Raw genomic sequence first — 14536 nt, 5'->3', positions numbered from 1 at the left:
AGATACAGCGTGGCCTGTGGAAAAGAGCACGGGCCTGGGTTCTAATTCTGGCTCTGACACCTGCTGAGTGACCTTGGGCAAGTCACTTCACGTCTCTGTGCCTGTTTCCTCAACTGTAAAATGGGAATTTAATACCTGTTCTCCTGCGTACTTAGACTGTGCGCCCTTTGTGGCACAGGAACTGTGTCTGACCTGATTAATTTGTATCAACCCCAGCACTTAGAACAGTGCTTGACATATAGTACAAATATCACTATTGATGTTATTAATATTAATAATGATAATGACAATAACCAGAGTAGCAGGAAGCCTCTGCAAACTGTCTAAATATCAGAGGACCTATGTTCTAACCCTGGCTCCGCCTCGTGTCTGCTGTGTGACCTTGGGCAAGTCACTCAATCAATCAATCAATTGTATTTATTGAGTGCTTACTGTGTGCAGAGCACTGTACAAGTTGGCAACGTATAGAGACGGTCCCTACCCACCAGTGGGCTCACAGTCTAGAAGGGGACTCAACTTCTCTGTGCCTCAGTTCCGTCATTTGCAAAATGGGGACTCAGTACGTCTACTTGACTGTGAGCCCCTTGTGGGACAGGGACTGCATCCACCTTGGTTAACTTTTATCTACTTCGCCTCTTAGAACAGTGCTTGACATGTAGTAAGCGCTGAACACCCCCCCCGCAACTATTATTATTTATTTACGGAGAGAGTAAATGTCGATGAGAACGTCCTAGAAGCTGGTTGGAAATGTTGGCTTTAAGGTCTTAGGTGCCTATAAGCCTCAGCGGGGACCCAAAGAAAGTGTCTTCATTTATTAGCACCCCTAGAACCTGTCAGCGTGGAAATAGGGTTTTTTTAAGTAATCCAATCTGAAGACATTTCCCCTGTGCTGGAAACTAGCTGATTTCCCTTACAAACGAATTGCTTGCAGTCAATACTAAAAAGCATCACATCCACAATGAGGTCACCTCAGTTCACCCTAAAGCCAACTCTGGGCCAGATAAGACTTAAAGCTCAGGGACATCACCTCATCAATCAGTAAGAAGCTAGAAAAGTTGTTCAGGACAGGAAAAACAACCAAAACCAAGACTCAGGGCTCACGGAATCCCTGCCCAGGGCTTTCTGGATTCAGCGGAAATATTTTGGGGGGTTTGGGGGCTGGGGTGTCAGTTTCTCCTCACCCATGCTGGGTTCGCCCCATAAGCGGGGACGCCGCAGAGAGCAAGTGTTGTGTGTTTGGCATGAGCAGATTGCATTCATTCAATCGTATTTATTGAGCGCTTACTGCGTGCAGAGCACTGTACTAAGCGCTTGGGAAGGACAAGTTGGCAACATATAGAGACGGTCCCTACCCAACAGTGGGCTCACAGTCACCGGCCTTACCCCACCATATCATTTTATGAAGCTCCAGAAAGCCGTCAGTAGCCTTCCCCCCAACCCACTAGCCAAAGCAGGGAGGATTTTTCCTGGCAGCTTCTGCCTCAAGTTGTCCAGGGCCCCAGATGGCCCCATCGCAGCTCCCTTTGGACCTGGTTATTTTTTGTTTGTTCATTTGTTTTCTTAATGGCATTTGTTAAGCATTTAGTGTACTAGAGAAGCAGCGGGGCTCAGTGGAAAGAGCCCGGGCTTTGGAGTGTGAGGTCATGGGTTCAAACCCCGGCTCCGCCAATTGTCAGCTGTGTGACTTTGGGCAAGTCACTTCTCTGGGCCTCAGTTACCTCATCTGTAAAATGGGGTTGAAGACTGAGCCCTGTGGGACAACCTGATCACCTTGTAACCTCCCCAGCGCTTAGAACAGTGCTTTGTACATAGTAAGCACTTAATAAATGCCGTCATTATTATTACTAATCGCTGAGGTAGATAGAGGCTAATCGGGTTGGACCCAGTCCATGTCCCACGGCTCACGGTCTCAACCCCCATCTTTACAGATGAGGTAACTGAGGCACAGAAAGGCTAAGTGACTTGCCCAGGGTCACCCAGCGGACGGGGCAGAGCTGGGATTAGAACCCAGGTCCTTCTGACTCCCAGGAGAGTGCTCTGTCAACTAGGCCCTGCCTAGCTTCTTGGATCCTACCTCGTTGCTAAGGCAGAGATGAGCTGGCAGCTTTCCCAAGGAAGATGCACAGGTAGAGGAGGGGGGTAACCAGCGGAGGAATGTGAGAGACGTCACGTTACGGGAAGCAGAATAGTAGCACTGAAGTAATGTCCATGTGGACGTGGGCCTCTGATCTGCATCTAGTACCTCTCTAGCCGCACATTTGCCTTCAGAGAGGTCAATCAATCAATCAATCGGATTTATTGAGCGCTTACTGTGTGCAGAGCACTGTACTAAGCGCTTGGGAAGTACAAGTTGGCAACATATAGAGACAGTCCCTACCCAACAGTGGGCTCACAGTCTAAAAGAAGAAGCAGCGTGGCTCAGTGGAAAGAGCCCGGGCTTCGGAGTCAGAGATCATGGGTTCGAATCCCGGCTCCACCATATGTCTGCTGTGTGATCTTGGGCAAGTCACTTCACTTCTCGGAGCCTCAGTTACCTCATCTGTAAAATGGGGATGATGACTGTGAGCCCCACGCGGGACAACCTGATCACCTTGTATCCCCCCAGTGCTTAGAACAGTGCTTTGCACATAGTAAGCGTTAATAAATGACATTATTATTATTATTATTATTATTATTATTATTATTATTATTATTATTATTATTATTATTATTATTATTATTATTAACAGGTCCTGAGCCGACTCGGATTTGGGTGTCCGGGATGGAACTAAAGCAGACGCCAGTCTGAGATTTGGTTTGGTTTGCTTTATTCGGAACTCACTGCTTTAGTGTCTGTACTTGGTGGGGATCTGGAAATAAACAGTGACGAATTTCATTTTCCTTTCCACCAAATTGGACATTTTTTAAAAACCCTTTTTTTCTTTAAATCATTGTGGAATTTTTTAATCAGTGGTATTTATTGAGAGCTTAGTGCGTGCAGAGCAATCAATTATTGAGCACTTAACATGTGCAGAGCACTGTATTAAACACTTGAGAGGGTACAGTACGTGTTCCCTGCCCAAAGGGAGCTTACGCAAAGTACTGGGCTAAGTACTGGGACTGGTACAGTATGAGCAGATCAGACACAGTTGGTGTCCCCATGGGGTTCACAGTCTAAGAGGAGGAACGGGTATTTTACCCCCATTTTACAGATGAGGAAACTGAAGCGCAGAGAAGTGACTTGCTTAAGGTCACACAGCTGGCAAGTGGCAGAGGCAGGATTGGAACCCAGTTCTTCTGACGCACACACTTTCCACTAGGCCACACTGCCTCTCTTTTTCCGTGAAGGGTCCTGGGAAAAGAGTAGGGAAAAGAGGTGCTCCAGAGGAAGTTGAGGGGAAAAAAACGTGCATCGTTTCACTGAGCAAGCCGTGTTTTTCAAAACCAGATACCACATTCTCCCGGCATGTCTCCTTTCTGGGCTGGAGGAGTTGGACAACTGAGACCACCTGCCCGAGACCCTGGGGCTTGGTTTGCTGGGGACGCAACTGTCCGTCCCCAGTGAGCATCTGGTTCGGGTACTCGGGGTTGGAACGTGAAACGACAGGTGAAATCACACAGGTTGGCTCATCTCTCTTTGAGCAGGGCCTTAGGAGCCAAATCAGGGTGCTCAATCCTGGGTTGGAAAACGAGGTTCCGTCTTTTTCTTCGCTTTTAAACAGTGAACTAAAAACCTTTCAGAGAAACGTGTCAGCCTATCCTCACCTGTTGGTGTTAAATTCATCTTCTGGGCGATGTTGTCTGCCAGTGAACGATGATATTCATTCAGTCATATTTATTGAGCGCTTACTGTGTGCAGAGCACTGGACTAATACAGTTAGTTATTATTTAGTTAGTTATTTCATTTATTCATTCATTCAGACTGTCATTCAAGCATCATTTATTCCTTATTTGTTTATTTGTTTAGTTATTTCACTGCAGGTACTCTTGTCTCTAGACTGCCATTTCATTCATTCATTCATTCAATCGTATGTATTCAGCGCTTACTGTGCACAGAGCACTGTACTAAGCGCTTGGGAAGTACAACTTGGCAACATATAGAGACGGTCCCTACCCAACAGTGGGCTCACAGTCTAGAAGGGGGAGACAGACAACAAAACAAAACATATTAACAAAATAAATAGAATATGTACAAGTAAAATAAATAAATAATAAATATGTACAAGCATATGTACAGGTGCTGTGGGGAAGGGAAGGAGCCTGGCACTGCAGTTGGTTCTGCAGTGAGAGCCCTGTTGAGGAGGAAGTTTCAGTTGTAACCCTGAACCTTCAGTAGCTGTCAATCATCAGTGGTATTTATTAAACGCTTACTGCATGCAGAACGCTGAACTAAGCTTGGGAGTCCAATGTAACGGAGTCGGTAGATGTGTTCCCTGCCCACAACAAGCTTAGAGTCTAGATGAGTCAGACTCAATATAAATGAATTATGGATATGTACATAAATGCTGTGAGGCTGAGGGAGAGGTGAATGAGGGGTCTAAATCCATGTACAAGGGTGACCCCGAAGGGAATGGGAAAAGAGGGAATGAGGGCCTAGTCAGGGAAAGCCTCTTGGAGGAGATGTGCCTTCAGTAGGGCTTGGAAGGTGGCAGAGTGGTCGTCTGGCAGATGTGAAGGGGGAGGGCATTCCAAGCCACGGGAAGGATGTGGGTGAGAGGTTGGTGGCAAGATAGGCGAGATCGAGATACAGTGAGTAGTTTGGCATTAGAGAAGCAAAGCGTGCGGGCTGGTTTGGAGTAGGAGAGCAGCAACGTGAAACAGGAGGGGGCAAGGCGATTTGAGGGCTTTACAGCAGGTGATAAGGGGGTTCTCTTTGATGTCGAGTTGGATAGGCAACCATTGGAGGTTCTTGAGGCGGTGGGAGATGTGGACTGAGCCCTTTTGTAGAAAAACAATCTTGGCAGCCGATTGAAATGTGGATTGGAGCGAAGAGAGGCAGGGAAGTCAGCATGGAGGCTGATGCAATAGTCAAGACGGGATAGGATAAGTTCTTTGATTAACCTGGTAATAGTGCCTCTTCCTCTCTGCAAGGAAAAATGCTTGTTTTTGACTTACCGAACAAGTGTCTTAATGCTGGTTCTATAGGAATTAAACCCTCTGACTGTAATCCCTCTGCCCTGTCTTCCAGAATGTAACAGCTTCTTTCCTTAGGAAAGTGCCTGGTCCTCCTCTTGATGGAGTGTAGAGTAATTGTTATATAAAAATGAAACATTGTTAATTTTTTTTCCATATGACTTTTTTTTAAACAGCGTAGACATTCCCCTCGGTTCTCAGCGTTTTGAGAGCATTCCCTCTCCCTGACCGGCTCTCTGCTTACCCTTTCCCCTTCCGCCAGTTTGCGCATGTGTCCTTAAAACATAGCACTGCTGCTAACGGGGACGGGGATCCTACGAGCGCTTTGTGTTTGCTGCTTGAGGACCGCTGCTTGCTTTTTAGATTAGGTCTCGGCTCAGGTCCGAAAGGAGAAAGCGGACGTTCAGCGCCCTTTTGCGTTTTCCAGGCAACATGTGAACGAGGGTTTGCCGCCATGGAAGAGACTCACCAGAAGAAGATTGAAGATCTGCAGAGGCAGCACCAGCGGGAACTGGAGAAGTTGAGAGAGGAGAAAGATCGCCTTCTGGCAGAAGAGACGGCGGCGACCATCTCAGGTGGGAAAGGCCTAGGCAGGCAAACTGCCCGGACCGGCTTGCCTCGGGTCGTGGTGGTATTTACTGATGGCTTACTAGGTGCCAAGCACTGTTCTAAACACTGGGAGTAAATCCAAGTTAATCGGATTGGCTCCTTTCTCCGTCTCACAGCAGGCTGTCAGTCTGCGTGAGAATGGGTATTTTAATCCCCAATAGACAGATGAGGAGAAATTCAGTTACTTCTCTTAGGTCACGTAGCAAGTAAATGGCAGAGCCAGGATTAGAGCAGGGGTGAGAAGACCCCTGCTTCCATCCGTTTTCACTAGGTTACCACATATAGCGGCGTGGCTCAGTGGAAAGAGCCCGGGCTTTGGAGTCAGAGGTCATGGGTTCAAATGCCGGCCCCGCCAATTGTCAGCTGTGTGACTTTGGACAAGTCACTTCACTTCTCTGGGCCTCAGTTCCCTCATCTGTAAAATGGGGATGAAGCCTGTGAGCCCCCCATGGGACAACCTGATCACCTTGTAATCTCCCCAGTGCTTAGAACAGTTCTTTGCACATAGCGCTTAACAAATACCATCATCATCATCATTATTATTGTTATTATATATTTTAGCTCTTTTTGTGGGCTTTTTAAAGTTACTGAATAGAGTTCCCAAATGAAAAATGTGTAGAGTTCAAAGTGTGGACTGAAGGCAGCTGTGACACCTGGTCCATCAGTTAGTCCTCTTCCAGGAAGCCTTCCCCAAATTATTCGTAGCAGCCGAGTCACGTCAACCTAGGAACCAGCCTGAGCACTTGGGGGCCTTATTCTAGTCTTTAGCATCTGTGCACGCACACACACAAGCAGTATTGGCCCCGTGGAAAGAGCACGGGCCTCGAAGTCAGAGGACCTGGGTTCTAATCCCAGGTTTATCACTTGCCTGCTGTGTGACTTGGGACAAGTCACTTAACTTCTCTGTGCCTCAGTTCCTTCGTCTGCTAAATGGGGATTCGATGCCTGTTCTTCCTTCCTACTTAGACTGTGAGCCCCACAAGGGACCCGATTATTTTATATCTACCCCACTGCTTAGTAAAGTGTTTGGCACATGGTAAGCGCCTAACACGTACTGCAGTTATTGTTACCGTTACTATTATTTGTCTGACCAGTTACGTATTCAAACTCAGTTACTTCATCTTGACATATTTATACTTCTCCGCACTAGACTGTAAGCTCCTGGTGGACAGGGAATGTGTTTACCATTAGAGAAGCAGCGTGGCTCAGTGGAAAGAGCCTGGGCTTTGGAGTCAGAGGTCATGGGTTCAAATGCCGACTCCGCCACTTGTCAGCTGTGTGACTTTGGGCAAGTCACTTAACTTCTCTGGGCCTCAGTTACCTCATCTGTAAAATGGGGATGAAGACTGTGAGCCCCCCGTGGGACAACCTGATCACTTTGTAACCTCCCCAGCGCTTAGAACAGTGCTTTGCACATAGTAAGCGCTTAGTAAATGCCATTATAAAAAAAAATACCAGCTGTATTTTTATGGTAGTTAAGCCACTTGCTGAGTGCCAGGCACTATACTCAGTGTCCTAATCAGGTTGGACACAGTCCATGTCCCACATCATCATCATCAATCGTATTTATTGAGCGCTTACTGTGTGCAGAGCATTGTACTAAGCGCTTGGGAAGTACAAATTGGCAACATATAGAGACAGTCCCTACCCAACAGTGGGCTCACAGTCTAAAAGGGGGAGACAAAACCAAACATACTAACAAAATAAAATAAATAGAATAGATATGTAATAAATAGAATAGATATGTATAAATAGAAGCTCACATTCTTAATCCCCATTTTACAAATGGGGTAACTGAGAAGTTAAGTGACTCTGTTATAGTACTCTGCCAAACAGTACAGTGCTCTATACATAGTAAGCACTCAGTAAATACCACTGATAGATTGATTCTCCTACTCCTCTTGTTTGTAAGTCATTTTAGTCTACCTGTCCCCCATTAAAGTGTAAATTCCTTGAGAGCAGCAAACGGGTCCCCTGCTTCGATTGCCCTCTCGTACATTCGGCATAGTGCTCGGCATTCAGTCGCTCAATAAGTACCATTGGAGGGGCGGATTGTTCAGGTAGGTGATTTGTGCAGTGCCAGCAAACAATTTGAACAAACGGGAAACGTCTCACTTCTCTCCAACCTCTTCAGCTATCGAAGCCATGAAGAATGCCCACCGCGAAGAGATGGAGCGGGAGCTGGAGAAAACCCAACGTTCGCAGATCAGCAGTGTGAATTCAGATATCGAGGCACTTAGGAGACAGTACCTGTAAGTCGGCCTTCGAAGGGGTGGGTGTATGCTCGATATTCAGTTTGGGGGGCGGCAAACTTTTACTGCTACTGTCTGGTGGAACGGATGAGGCTCCTTGGTCAGTTTTCCGACTCAACTTCAAGATAAGTAGCCGCGCACCCCCCTTCCCCCCCCAGCCCTTTCCATAGGTCCATCATGTCTTCTCCTAACTGTCTCCGGAGTTGTTGGCTTTCTTCCTGCCAGGCAGAGCGCTGGCTGCCCCCGCCTCGAGGCCTGGAGGGAGTGTTTGAGGTGCCGGGTGCTCTTTTGGCCTTTTCTGTTCTCCTCAGTCTCTCTCCAGGTTGCGTGTGCTAGCTCCTTCCCCCCGTCTTCTCTTCTGAAGCACGATCATGCACAGCCCGGGCTGGGGCTGGGGCTGAAAGAGCAGGCAGAGACCCAAGGACAGTGAAAGGGCGAGGGGGCTGGTGACTTTAGTGCCAGAGGGAAAGCTGCATCCTACGCTGCGGAACCAGTGGGGCACAAGATGGGAAGTGGCCTCCCCAGGGAGACACTAGAAGTAGCCCCAGCTGGGCACAGCGGAAGCTGGTCATTCTTTGAGCGCTTACTGTTTGCACAGCACCGTACTAAGCACTTGGGAGAGTTGAATCCTTCGTATGGGCAGGCAGGAGAGGGCCCGCCCCGGACCTGGGAGTGGGGGCAGAAAGGAAGGTGAGCGTGAAGGGCTGCCTGTGGACCATCCGGAGTTTACCGCAAAGCACCGGGGAAGGCTCTGTTTTGGATTTCTCCAGAGGGGTCTTCGGTAGGAGTCTGGGCCTGTGGCGCTCCAGGAGCCGTCCCAGAAAAGCCCAGTGTCCAGTGGTGCAGACAGAGGAAATGGTGGGGGTTCCTGGGTGGTGGCTGGACTCCCCGCATCTCTCCCGGGTTGATTTCCATTTATCTCAAGGGACCCGGGAGTTCTAGCCCTCTCCGCGTGCCTGGGCTGCTTCCATGGGAGTGGGAGGTGTGGCCACGACCCTGCCTTTCACTTCTGGGTGAAAATCCAGGCTCTAGCATATGGAATTGGAGAGGCAAGAGAAGCATTCTGTTTGTATGACTTCTTCTCCCCCACCTTCCCTCTAAACATAAAAAAGGCAGCCAGCCATATCCAGCGCTTAGAACAGTGCTTTGCACATAGTAAGCGCTTAACAAATACCATCATTATCGTTATTATATGATATAAGCTTGGTATTCCAAGTGCCCAAGAAGTTAGAAAATTGAATTATGGTTCATTAGCCCCTATAATTGGCCACGGCTGCATTCCACGTTATTCTATACCAGTAGTTACCAAAGCTCTGTGACTGAAGACACCCAAATTCAAGTCATTACAGCGTCCTCCTCCTGCTGCCTTACAGGCAAACCAAATGTAGCATTTCTAAAGTTGACAGAATCTGAATCCAAAGTCAGGAGTACTTTTTGAACACCTACCGGGGGCAGAGCACTGTACTAAGCGGTTGGGAAGAGCCACGGGAGAACCAGGAAAGGACTGGGCCGGTAAAACCAAAGTCAGAGAGTGTTTCCAGGAGAAGGGAGCGGTTCAGGAGGAATAAGACAGAGAGTCGGATAGATGGGGGCAAGAAGGAGGTCACTGGTGACGATGGAGAGAACGGTCTCGGTGGAGTGAAGAGGATGGAAACCGGATTGTAAAGCGTCAGAGTTGGAGGAGAGGAAGTGGAGGTGGGTGGGAGCAACCCAGTAGAGAAGCTTGGACAGGAATTGGAGAAGAGGTCGGGACAATAGCTGGACGAGGATCTTTTTTTAGGATGTGAAGACTTGAGCATGGCTAGAGACTCAGGCGAATTTCAGTTGAGCATGGAAACCAAAATGAGGAGGATTCTCCCATGTCCCCCAACCCGTCCCTGAAGCTAGTTTGAGCAGTGTTAAAATCTGGAGAAGGCCATTAATCAGGTGCCAGTTTGTGGGAAGGGAGGGGGGTGGCAGGCATTCACCAACATCAGCATGTGGTAACGGTTTGAGGGTTAGGATCAGGCCTACCCCACATCTGTTGTGCGGCATCTGCGGCTCTCCTCCCACCTCAGCACTGCCCGGCGGCAATAAATAGAATTGTGGTATTGGTTAAGCACTACTAAGTTCCTGTGACTATACTAAGCATTGGGGTACATACGAGGTCGTCAGATCAGTCATAGTTCTTATCCCACGTAGGGCTCACAGTGGTATTTGTTAAGCACTTACTACTTGCCTGGCACTGTTCTAAGCGCCGGCATAGATACAAGATAATCAGGTTGGACATGGTCCCTGTCCCATAGAGGGCTCACGATCTTAATCCCCATTTTACAGATGAGGAAACTGAGGCATCGGGAAGTCAAGTGGCTTGCACAAGATCGTACAGTGGGCGGTGGTGGAGCCGGGATGAGAACCCAGGTCTTCAGCCGAGTGGCTGGCTGCGCCCTGAGTACAATGATTCTCCTCTAGAACCAGCCGTATATAGCGTCAGAACAGAAGGGGACAACCTGATCACCTTGTATCCCCCAGCGCTTAGAACAGTGCTTTGCACATAGTAAGTGCTTAATAAATGCCATTATTATTATTATTAAGGGGGTTGCTTTTCCCTCTGCAGTTGCCACTGAGCGGGGTTGGGTGCCGACCTGCCTGTTGGTTTGTAATGGTATTTGTTAAGCGCTTACTTTGTCCTGGTTGGAAGAATGGAGGGCAGTTTCCGATAATCACCCCGTTTCCAGGAATCATTTTAAAGTAAATCATCAGCGGAACTGGATTACAAAGGAACCCATCAAGCGGAGATCGCTTAAAGTGGTCCCGAGCATTCTTCTAGATCTCGCTTGGGCAGTTGAGATTTACAGATAGTAACGGCGATGACGATAATCATTAAGAGCTTTCTATGTACCAGCCGGGCAATACCTCTCTCCTTCCCTCGTAGGAAGGGCCCCCGACAGAGATTTTTTTTAATGGAGTATTTAAGTGCGTCCTAAGCACTGGGGTAGAGAGAGGGTAATCAGGTTGGACACAGTCACGTCCCACATGGGGCTCACAGTCTCAATCCCCATTTTATAGGTGGGGTAACTAAGGCCCAGAGAAGTGAAGTGACTTGTCCAAGGTCAGCAGAGATGTGGCAGAGCCGGGATTAGAATCCATGACCCTCTGACTCTGAAAAGGAACCTCCGTCCCGACCCCGATAGCTCCCCAGCACCCTTGGGGTGGGCACTGCGTGGTTGTCAGTACCACCCCTCAACGGGCTCGGCCCCCCCAGGGAGCTTAAGTCCTGCTAATGCAATCCAGAAGGGGATATTTCCTATTTGTCCTGAGATTGGGAGGTCGTGGGGGGGTTTTCCAGGTTGGTGATTTGTTTGCTTTTCGATAGAGAGGAAAGTACAGTGTCCTTGAAGCGAAAAAGTCAGCTCGTCAGTTGTGTTTATTGGAAATCCGCACAGGCCGGTGCTCATTATGTAGTCAAATAAATTGATAGTGAGTGCATTTGAACATGCCACCGTTGGACTCAACAAAAGTGGGTTGAGTTTGCAGCTGTCGCGGGCCTGGAGCTTTGAAACCCTGTGAAAGGCTCTCTCACAGGCAACGTTGATCTCTGGCAGCCGAATGTTTACAGCCGAGTTAGGTGTCTTCAACAGATCCGAGCCTCATGTCCTGTAGTCAGTTGAGCCAAAGTCAAAGGCAGGAAGCTTCAAAATTAGGATTAAGCTCCACTTCCAGCCGCCTCAGAAGGATTGCCTGATGGGGTGGATCCCCTCTGAGAGGGAACAAGTATAAAAAATCAGGAGTGGTTTCCTGTTTTCACTTGATCTAGCAATGGAACATCTTTAGAGTCGTGGTACAAAGATGGGTAACTGTTATTTGGCAGGGAGGCCAAGGGGAAAGAACAGGACCAGCAATCAGGACGCCCAGGTGCTAGTCGGGCAGTTCACTTATTTGCCTCAGTTTCCTCCCCTGAAAAATGGGGAAAAGATACCTCTCTCCTTCCCTCGTAGAAAGGGCCCCAGACAGAGATTTTTTTTTAATGGAGTATTTAAGTACTTACCATGTGTCAAGCCCTGTTCTAAAAAAAAAAAAAATAGTGGCATTTATTAAGCGCTTACTATGTGCAAAGCACTGTTCTAAGCGCTGGGGAGGTATAAGGTGAACAGGTTGTCCCACAGGGGGGCTCACAGTCTTAACCCCCATTTTACAGATGAGGTCACTGAGGCACGGAGAAGTTAAGTGACTTGTCCAAAGTCACACAGCTGACCATTGGCGGAGCCGGGATTTGAACCCATGACCTCTGACTCCAAAGCCCGGGCTCTTACTACTGAGCCACGCTGCTTCTCTAAGCGCCCGGGTAGATACAGGTTAATCGGGTTGGATGCAGTCCCCGATCCACGTGTGGGTCAATTAATTAATAATGGCATTTGTTAAGCGCTTACTATGTACAAAGCACTGTTCTAATCGCTGGGGGGGAGGGGTACAAGGTGATCAAGCTGTCCCACATGGGGCTCACAATTTTAATCCCCATTTTACAGATGAGGGAACTGAGGTGCAGAGAAGTTAAGTGACTTGCCTAAGGTCACACAGCAGACATGTGGCAGAGCCGGGATTCGAACCCATGACCTCTGACTCCAGAGCCCGGGCTCTTCCCACTGAGCCGCGCTCATTCTCACGCAGTTCTGAGTAGGAGGGAGAACAGGTGTTGAACCCCCATTTTGCAGTTGAGGAAACTGAGGCACAGGAGTTAAGTGACTTGCCCAAGGTCACGCAGCAGGCAGGTGGAGAGTTTAGAATGAAAACCCAGGCCCCCTGACTCCCAAGCTCAAGCTACATCCAGTAGGCCACACTGCCTCCCCCGGACGTGTCTGATCTAATTGTCCTATATTCACCCCAGTGCTTGACACATAGTGGTTTATAAATTCTCTGACTATATATTAATGCAGTCTGTGTATATCACTAGTAGATGACGTAATGGATAGAAGGTCATGGGTTCTAATCCTGCCTCTGCCACTTTTCTGCTGTGTGACCTTAGGGAAGTCATTTCCCCCGTGCCTCAGTGACCTCATCTGTAAATTGAGACTGTGAGCCCCACATGGGACAGGGCCTGGGTCCAAATCGATTTGCTGTATCTACCCCAGCGGCTTAATACAGTGCCTGGCAAAGTCCTTAACAAGTACCGTCATCATCATCATCATTATTATTACCGTTATTATGTGTATCAGCGTTCAGCAGCGTGGCTCAATGGAAGGAGCCCGGGCTTGGGAGTCAGAGGTCATGGGTTCAAATCCTGGCTCCGCCAATTGTCAGCTGTGTGACTTTGGGCAAGTCACTTAACTTCTCCATGCCTCAGTTACTTCATCTGTAAAATGGGGATTAAGACTGTGAGCCCCACGTGGGACAACCTGATCACCTGGTATCCTCCCCATCGCTTAGAACAGTGCATTGCACATAGTAAGCACTTAATAAATGCCATCATCATCATTATTATTATTAAGTCACTTAACTTCTCTGTGCCTCAGTTACCTCAGGGACAACCTGATCACCTGGTATCCTCCCCAGAGCTTAGAACGGTGCTTTGCACATAGTAAGCGCTTAACAAATGCCATCGTTATTGTTTATTATTATTTGGCAGGGAGGGACTTCTGACCACCGGGCAACCAGTATTTTACCGTCCCAGAAAGAAGAAACGGGTGCCAATGGACAGTGGGGCTGGGGCTTTATTATTTATTATTATTTGGCAGGGAGGGATTTCGGACCACCGGGCAACCAGCATTTTACCGTCCCAGAAAGAAGAAACGGGTGCCAATGGACAGTGGGGCCGGGGCTTTATTATTTATTATTATTTGGTGGGGAGGGATTTCTGACCACCGGGTAACCAGTATTTTACCGTCCCAGAAAGAAGAAACGGGTGCCAATAGACAGTGGGGCCGGGGATTTATTATTTGGCGGGGAGGGATTTCTGACCACCGAGCAACCAGTATTTTACCGTCCCAGAAAGAAGAAATGGGTGCCAGTGGACAGTGGGGCCGGGGCTTTATTATTTCTTATTATTTGGCGGGGAGGGATTTCTGACCACCGGGTAACCAGTATTTTACCGTCCCAGAAAGAAGAAACGGGTGCCAATAGACAGTGGGGCCGGGGATTTATTATTTGGCGGGGAGGGATTTCTGACCACCGAGCAACCAGTATTTTACCGTCCCAGAAAGAAGAAATGGGTGCCAATAGACAGTGGGGCCGGGGCTTTATTATTTCTTATTATTTGGTGGGGAGGGATTTCTGACCACCAGGCAACCTGTATTCTACCGTCCCAGAAAGAAGAAACGGGTGCCAATGGACAGTGGGGCCGGGGCTTTATTATTTATTACTATTTGGCGGGGAGGGATTTCTGGCCACCGGGCAACCAGTATTTTACCGTCCCAGAAAGAAGAAATGGGTGCCAATAGACAGTGGGGCCGGGGCTTTATTATTTATTATTATTTGGCGGGGAGGGATTTCTGGTCACCAGGCAACCAGTATTCTACCGTCCCAGAAAGAAGAAACGGGTGCCAATGGACAGTGGGGCCGGGGCTTTATTATTTATTACTGTTTGGCGG

At 48.4% G+C, this 14536-nt stretch overlaps 1 protein-coding gene across 8 annotated transcripts in view; it reads left to right on the top strand.

Annotated features, from left to right (window-relative positions):
• Positions 1-14536, top strand: part of LOC119942831 (myosin phosphatase Rho interacting protein) — a 253516-nt gene that overhangs the window by 220081 nt on the left and 18899 nt on the right. For all 8 annotated transcript variants that reach the window (XM_038763815.1, XM_038763816.1, XM_038763813.1 and 5 more), the window contains 2 exons: positions 5540-5687; positions 7856-7973. In XM_038763815.1, coding sequence (XP_038619743.1) covers positions 5540-5687; positions 7856-7973 — 266 coding nt within the window. The remainder of the gene's footprint in view (positions 1-5539; positions 5688-7855; positions 7974-14536) is intronic.

This window comes from Tachyglossus aculeatus, chromosome 21, assembly GCF_015852505.1.
Source record: "Tachyglossus aculeatus isolate mTacAcu1 chromosome 21, mTacAcu1.pri, whole genome shotgun sequence".
NCBI lineage: Eukaryota > Metazoa > Chordata > Mammalia > Monotremata > Tachyglossidae > Tachyglossus > Tachyglossus aculeatus.
Note: the sequence above shows the minus strand (reverse complement) of the source record. Positions and strands in the feature narration are given on the sequence as shown.